Genomic DNA, 8,667 nt, shown 5'->3' with positions numbered 1-8,667 from the left:
ACAATAAACGTATTACCAAACATTCTGAGAGATAAATATATACATTTCCTTAATTAAAAGTTTGTTTAGTTAACATTTACAATGTTGTGAAGGCATTTGGGGCCAAAAGTGGCGGGCAGCAACCAGCGAGGCGCGCCTCCCGTTTTCTGTGGTGGAGCAGCAGCCGCTCAGTAGTAAACAAGCTGTGAAGGTGAGCGCTGTGTTCACGTGTGCCCGCACGCACACTCCTGTGGCCCTGCACACACTCTCCTGTGCCTGCACACAACACTTCGTGCCTTGGTACCCACCTTGGGCCCATGACCCGCTGTTTGCGTGTCAGGAACCATAAACAAAAGCTAGACGGCATTTGCACAATTGTTGCAGTAATGTTTACACGTCTCTCAGTGATACTGACTGTGTGCAACTGTAGCACATGGCATCATCTATAAACACCTGTTGTAATGTTTGTATTCCGGTTATTGTGTGAATGGTGTAAACCTTCACAATACACTGCATAATAATCTTAAAAATATAACATTGAATCACTGTAAGGCTTTAAAATACGGCGATTTTACGATGTAGGAGGAGACGAGTTTAGTGGAACGCGGCCTCCAAGACTGGCTTATAATAATTATAATTCGTATTGTCGAGGACACGCAGCCTGTGTACTTGCATACGTTAGGCTTATGTTGAAAATGTTTCTTCAGCTTATTGGAATGCTTTTAAACAGACTTATATATATATAAGTCTGTTTGAAAGCATTCCAATAAGCTGAAGAAACATTTTCAACATAAGCCTAACGTATGCAAGTACACAGGCTTCCTTCCTTCTGAAGATGTATTAATATACGAAAGTACTTAAGGAAATTCCTGTTTCAATTTTTCCTCCGTGGTCTGACGCTGTCACATTTTTCATCACGTGTTAATTTTCGTGATTTACACACACACACACACACACACACACACACACACACACACACACACACACACACACACACACACACACACACACACACACACACACACACACACTCTGGAGCGAAGGAACTTTGTAACAACATGGGTTCAGGGATGGCAAGTCCTGCCTCACAGGGTTACTTGAATTCTACGATCAGGCAACAAAAATCAAGCAAGAAAGAGAAGGGTGGGCAGACTGCATATTTTTGGATTGCCAGAAAGCCTTTAATACAGTACCACACGAGAGGCTAGTGAAAAAGCTGGAGATGCAGGCAGGAGTGAAAGGGAAGGTACTCCAATGGATAAAGGAGTACCTAAGCAACAGGAGACAACGAGTCACTGTGAGGGGTGAGGTCTCAGATTGGCGAGACGTCACAAGTAGAGTCCCGCAGGGGTCAGTCCTTGGACCTATACTGTTTCTGATATATGTAAATGATCTCCCAGAGGGTATAGACTCGTTTCTCTCAATGTTTGCTGATGATGCAAAATTTATGAGAAGGATTGGAACAGAGGATGATAGCTGTACAAGAATGTAAGAACTCATATATATATAAATAACAAAAATAAAAAGCTTCCGAATGAACAGTGTCCAGCATACGAAGCCTCTTACAATTGTCAGTGCATGTGATTACTGTCGTATCTTTCACTATGTTTTGGTGATTCAGGATGGGTGTTGTGGTACTGAGAATGAGGTTGCTTAATACCTCCATCTTGCAAATGAAGTGTGAGACGTCTACTCAATGTATTCGTGTTATGTCCAATTCGGCATATATTTTGGAGCGCACCATTTCCGGAGCTGCATTGGTAATGATACACTACATTGGTACACCTCAGTTTGTCAGAGGAGGCAGAAATGTTACTTCTCATAATGAGGCAAGATGTACGAGGGTTTTTATAATAAATGACAGGACGAATTCTTGAGTTTTCGCTACAAGGGGTTTGCAATTCTTGTCAATTATGTCTCGTATCATTGTACAAAAATTTGCAAGTCGTGAGACTTCTAACCTAACCCCTGACAGCACTCAATGGTCAATTTTAGGATACAAATATTTCATCGAGGTGATTCGATGATATATCTGTTCCCTAAGATTGACCATCCAGTGCTGTCAGGGGTTGGGTTATAAGTCTCACGACTTCCAACTTTTTTGTACAGTCAGTGTGGTCTCGTGGTATAGTACTGGATACGCTAAGGTTCATGAAGCCTTGGCTGTCTGGGTTCGTATCCTTTAGGGGTGAGGAGTTTTCTTATATATATATATATATATATATATATATATATATATATATATATATATATATATATATATATATATATATATATATATATATATATATATACACACACACATATATGTGTGTGTGTGCGCGTGTAAATCATGAAAAATAAACACGTGATTAAAAATGTGACAGTGTCAGACCACGAAGGAAGAATTGAAACAGGAATTTCCTTAAGTACTTTCGTATATTAATACCCACCTCTGGTGCAATTGTATCGACCCATAGCCTCGGAGAAGAAAATAAAGAGTACTCAGAGAAGACCTTGTGGATCCTCACTGGCACTTTGATATTTTCTTCTACCACTCCTATTCTTTTTGTGTGTATATATATCCAACTTTATTTCAAATTTCATTACACAAAAAGGGTTACAACATTGGTTACATGCAAGGTACAAGGCTACTTGTCACAGGTTGTGGAGCTCCTCCAGCTCCTCAGATGGCGGGCAGGAACCATGGACGCAGTGAGCATTTCCTCTCTGGATCGCCACACTAAGCCGCATATATATATTATTGTGTGCTGAAAAACCACAATGAATGCATCAATATGATCAGCATCATAGATATTATTATATATATAATAAGTGTGTGTGTGTGTGTGTGTGTGTGTGTGTGTGTGTGTGTGTGTGTGTGTGTGTGTGTGTGTGTGTGTGTGTGTGTGTGTGTGTGAGTGTGGCTGGGGGAATATGTTGTGTACTTGTGAAGTAGAGAGCCCCCAGCAGAGGTGTTTACAGTGGCTGGAGTCTAGTACAGTATGCCAAGGTCTCCACCACCCATGGGGCCCACACCACACTGATCTCTTGTTAGTGCTCACGCTAAAGGCTATATAGTTCCCCCTACGCATCTTTATCATTATTTATTTATACTGTGAACTAATTCTAATACAGTTATTTACTTAAATGTGGCTCTAATTTATTGGCTGTGTAAAATATTGCGTATTATGTTATAAATCATTTATCCAGCTTGGAGATCGTAGTAACGCAAGAAGCCTAATCACTTTTCAAAGATGATGCCAACATATATTGACAATTGACTAAAGAATCTGACTCGCCTTCTTTGGCTATTATACTTTAACCTTTCTAACTGAATACAATAAATGTAGTTAGATGTATTTTTTCTTTGAAATATATAACTCTGGAACTACCGGAAACATATTTTTCTTCCATCTAGCGTGAAGCATTATTTTATGATATCAGTGCATCGGTTATCCATTAAAACGAAAGATTGCCATCATATTTTTATAAGTTAGGTGAGGTCCAGTGTGAAGGAACGACACGAGGTTCTATAGAGTAAACTTAAGCATTAGCAAGTGGAGCTATTTCTACTTAATTAGTTTAACGCACACGCAATACTCTCATCTGTAAAATAAAATGTAATGGGACTGTCACCTGTATTTATTATTTAAGTGATTGCATGTAAACATGCTACACTTTTGCATTACTCGCAGATAAATATACCTGAACAATTAAGATGAAGCAAGCTAGGCTACATGGTGACAAAAAAAGCTACATTCACCAACAAAACTGGAGTTTAACTCTGGCCCTCTCTCCTGATTTCACAAGAGTATGTTTTGAGAAGTTTTCCTTTACTGAATTTACCTGATGGCCACTAATACTTTACTGGCCTCGACGAGGACAGGAACCCGGCGGCTTGTTAAAAGTCCCCCTATTTGCCCTGGTGATTTGTTTTCCAGCTGGATATAAAGTTCAATAGTTCTGTCATTTACGGCATCGGCGGGTAGGCGGTTCCGTGGGTTTATAACCCTGTGGGTGAAAAAGCATCTCCTGTTTTCAGTCCTACACTGTGGCTTGTCGAGCTTGAAACCGTTGCTCCTTCTTTGTGATACATCTGATGTTTTGAAGAAGTTGTCTGGATTAACATCCTCTAAATTTTTCAGTATTTTAAAAGTTATGATAAGATCAGTGTTTAACCATAAGCGTTTGAACCTAGACCAAACCACCTGGGATATAACCTGTCGAGGCTGATGGTCATTAGTCCAAGTAACATCCAAACTCAGGTGGTTTAATTCCATTAAACCATCTCGATTTGGACGGCGAGGTAAAGTGTTGAGTGCATTAAGTCTTAAGACGGGATGTAAACAGCCTCTCCAGCCACCTCGAGAACTGAAGTAGTGACAAGCGAGTGAAGTACTTTAAGGACAACATATCTGAAGTGCAGAAAGACTAAGTTAAGTGTGTATAAGAGGACCTGGACGGCCGCCGTCGCTGGCTACCATGCAGGCCAACAAGCCTCTCTCTCAGCCCAGGCTCAAGACGGAGCGTAGTGTGGTAAGTGCTTCCATCTCTTGTCGCCCTCAGCCGCCATGAAAAAGTACATATTAGTAGTAGTAATCAGGGGCCAGATTCACGAAAGCCTTTACGCAAGCACTTACGAACGTGTACATCTTTCCTCAATCTTTGACGGCTTTGGTTACATTTATTAAATAGTTTACAAACATGAAAACTTCTCAATGAATTGTTGTTATTGTTATAAACAGCCTCCTGGTGCTTCGGAACTCATAAACTGTTTAATAATTGTGAACATAGCCGCCAAAGATTGAGGAAAGATGTACAGGTTCGTAAGTGCTTGCGTAAGTGCTTTCGTGAATCTGGCCCCAGAACAATTAGCAGCCACAATAGGGTCCGTGTATACAACTATACGAATATTTGTACGGTCGTCCGCAGGACAAGCATAATTATGCTATTTACAGTAGTGCTAATTTAAGGTCAATGACAGTTGCTTTAACGGTAACTGTACATGTTTGTGTTTCCTTGTATTGTAACTTGGTTATAACACATGGATAATGTCGCAATACCTTGGCGAAGTTGACAGCGGTCCTTTTTTTTTGGGGGGTGGGGGGTAAAGAGGATAGAGAGGCACAGGTGAAGGGAAGTTTAGAAATGGGAAATACAGTGAGAGTTATGAAAGCAGGCGGACTGTCCGCCTTGTTGACACGATGTGTGGGTGTTGACAGCTAAGCTAAGCTGGCTCCCTCTTGTCAGGGAGCTGTGAGTGTGTGAGAGGTTCTTCACGTGTATTTTAGCATATATATATGTAGTTGAATACTATGTAGCATTCATATATACACACTCCGATGCTTCCACACATGTTGTGTTGTTCTCCTTAAGGCTATTTATTTTATTATTATTATGTATTGACATATACTAATAGTGGGTCAGGTGAATACAAATGGATCGAACAATGGGATCAGGTGTAAACAAAGGGTGTACATTGGGTAGACATGAAGGAGAAAAGAAGCTAAGGATCAGAAGGTTAAATAGGGGTACACACAAAGATTAGTCAAGCGTGGTGGGCGTTGTTTGTCGAGCAGTGACTTCTCTGTTGGCATCTTGACGTTCTGGTCTTGTTCTTACTCTCATGGTGGGTAGAGTGAATAGTTCCGTGATTTGAGTATTTATGGTAGGTTGTTCTACTGTTATATGGATTGCTTCAAGAATTTGTAATCTTCTTACATCTTGGGTTTTGTCTATTATACAAGTGTTTTTATTCAACATTTCTCTTGTTAGGGTGATGTCATGGGCTTATCTCATGTGATTTCTGGGGCCACCTTTTGGCTATACAAACTGCCAGAGGTACTTGTAGCCGAGCCTAAGCCTAGCAGTGGTAACATCTAGAAGTCTGCTAACCTTATTGGATGATCCATAGACGTGCGGTTCTTCCTGCATAATAGAATGATGATTGTCGGAAAATCCGACACCATTTAATAATCATACAGATAATAACTGTATTACCAACAAGTTACCCATAGAAAACGTAACTTGTAGTGGAATTACCGTCTAAAGAAAACGGGATATCATCACCACATACTATTATAATTCACCAGCTATTCTGCTAGGAATTATTCTTAAATACATAAGTCTTTGGACTTTACCATCATAAAAACATCTTATATAAATTAACTTAATTATCAATATTAAAGTAGAGTAAATGTGACCCTTCTATCACGTTCTGAAATCTGGACAATGTAAGCCAGGCGTCAGAGTGGAGGAGGAGGGCAGCCATTGTTTTTATATAGAGACCAGAGGCTCACACGGGAGCAAATTCGGCTCCTGTTAATTTTACTTGGACGTAGTGTTATGGATACCAAAGGTGTACCATCTGTCAACACGCTGTCAACAAATCAAGTTAAGTGTTCTTTCCGAAACCCATTATCTATCATTAGTGGCCATTAATGTCATTATATAGGGTGTCCCGGTTAGAACGCGAAATCGCCTCATACTAAAGGTAATTAAGCCAGGTCTTCATGTTCCATGTACTGTTTTCTCTGATATACTTGTCATATATAGGTATCTGGCTTCACAGCTAGCGCACTTTTGACAGGTCAAGACGAGGATGCAAGATTTGTGCACCAGTTACTGGGTGATATGGAAGCTACCTCAAAGAGGATAATTTGGTGTCTACACCCTAGTTATACCTGGTGGACTAACCTGCTGTACTATAAGATAAGGAACCTCTTCAATGTATGTAGTTACTGTAGTTTGATTGGCTGCATACATATAAATATAAACCCCCCTAATGTGTAGAGGATCGATTTGTGAGATTATGAGATTATTGCAGAAATACAGTCCACTTATCATTATACAAATTGCTATCGAAGTATATAAATTAAATAAATATAAATCTCACAGGTCGGTTCCCACATTATTTGGTCCTTCGAACCGGATTATTTGGACCTTCGGAGACGGAATATTTGGTCCTATGAACCCACATTTGGTCATCTTAGTACCGGATGAACCAGTTAACCAGTGGATTCATTAAATATACTAGTGCAGTGTGATTTAAACAAAGGCCAGCAGTCAAGACGGCAGCCTAGCCTCGAGGGAGCTCAGGAGCCTCCCTCAGCCCAGTTCAGCTTCGTCAGCGGTTTCATGCACACCCACAGATATTTGGTGGCGTGTTATTTCGTGAAATGACAGCGCTAATATAGAACCCAGCCAAATTAGTGACTGTGTCGCGAGATTGTTCACGGATTTCGTGGTGTTACATTTCGCGAGAGATTATCCACGAATTTTGTGGACTTTATTTCGCGAGGTCACTAATAATATTTAATACTTCTTGATAATATTAGAAGTTTCATAGAGGCTAATTAAGAGGCTATTATCAATAATTGTGTATATTATTTCTCCAAATAGAGAATTATTTAATATATATTGCACTAGTGATCACAGTATAATATTTACTAATTGCCAACCCACAACAGGGTAGGATATGACTAGTTGAACTATTATTGTTCATCCTAGTCCCATTATTACTATAGTCAGTTGTACTATATTGAACAACCTAACACCATTAATGCATGGTCCAGACCCTATTTTGGGTGTAATTTTTAACAACTCGAGTTGAGTTGTATATATAATAAATTACTTATGATCATTACACCTTTGAGTGATTAATTAGTGTCTCTACCATCCTAGGGTGATATAGAAGAGCTAACCTAAAGGTACTTCCAGTGACACTGGTTTATCACTCAAATCATTAGTGTGGATGATTGTATATATATATAATGTGTATTAATTTTAAGTGCTAACCTCTAGTAGAGGTAGGATTATTGCCTAGTGAGTTCAGAATTTACCCTAGGCTACCATCAGAGCTTGTTCAGTATTATGAGCAGCCCAAGTACAAGCCCCACAAGGCTTCACCAACGAGCCAGTATGGATAATGCAGGGAGAATGAAAAGAACCCTTGCAGGTCTTAAAGGCCACTTAACAAGACAGATCAAGAAATGTGAAGATTTGTCACAACAATCAACAGTTGATTATGCTGACCTGGAAAGCTATTATCAAGCAGCTGCAGGTAAATTTGAGCAAATCAAATGTCAAATAGCAACATATGTGGCTGAACTTGCCAACACTAATTTATCAGAAACAGAAATAGACGACATTATGGTTGATCTTGCGAATTATGAAGATCAGACTCAAGCCACATTACAGCCTTATGTCAAATTAATTGCCCAGAACAAGGCAACAACAACAACAACAACAGTTGCATCTAATACGAGTCAAGCAGAAGCTCGACTCCCTCCAATTAATTTACCCACTTTCTCAGGAAAAGATGAGGAAGATTGGGACGAATTTTGGAACAAATTCGTTGACCTTGTAGACTCAAAACAATCTTTACCAAAGAGTAGTAAATTCTCTTATTTGCAAGGCCAATTATCAGGTGAGGCTAAAACAGTAGTATCCCATCTGAGATTAACTAATGACGGCTATGATCTGGCAGTAAAACTCCTCAAGGATAATTATGCTGATCCAGAAGTAAGAACATCACATTTAGTTCATGAGCTGTTGCATTTACCCCCACCGGAGGCTTCAGCTGATTCACTCCAAGTCTTCAAGCTGGAGGTAGAATCATTGATCAATGCCCTCAGCCTGACAGCAGATACAAACGGGGCTGAGTGGGTCTTGAAAATAATTGTCCAGGAGAAAATACCTAGGGAC

General features: G+C 39.9%; 1 protein-coding gene across 1 annotated transcript in view; it reads left to right on the top strand.

Moving 5' to 3' along the window:
* Positions 1–259: 259 nt before the first annotated feature.
* The window catches only part of LOC123745751 (monocarboxylate transporter 14), a 76,433-nt gene continuing 68,025 nt past the window's right edge, over positions 260–8,667 (top strand). Inside the window, exons 1-2 of the mRNA XM_045726571.2 lie at positions 260–279; positions 4,107–4,497. Coding sequence (XP_045582527.1) covers positions 4,444–4,497 — 54 coding nt within the window. The 5' untranslated portion in view covers positions 260–279; positions 4,107–4,443. The remainder of the gene's footprint in view (positions 280–4,106; positions 4,498–8,667) is intronic.

The sequence above is a fragment of the Procambarus clarkii genome, chromosome 88 (genome assembly GCF_040958095.1).
Source record: "Procambarus clarkii isolate CNS0578487 chromosome 88, FALCON_Pclarkii_2.0, whole genome shotgun sequence".
Lineage (NCBI taxonomy): Eukaryota > Metazoa > Arthropoda > Malacostraca > Decapoda > Cambaridae > Procambarus > Procambarus clarkii.
This window is presented reverse-complemented; position numbering and strand designations above follow the sequence as displayed.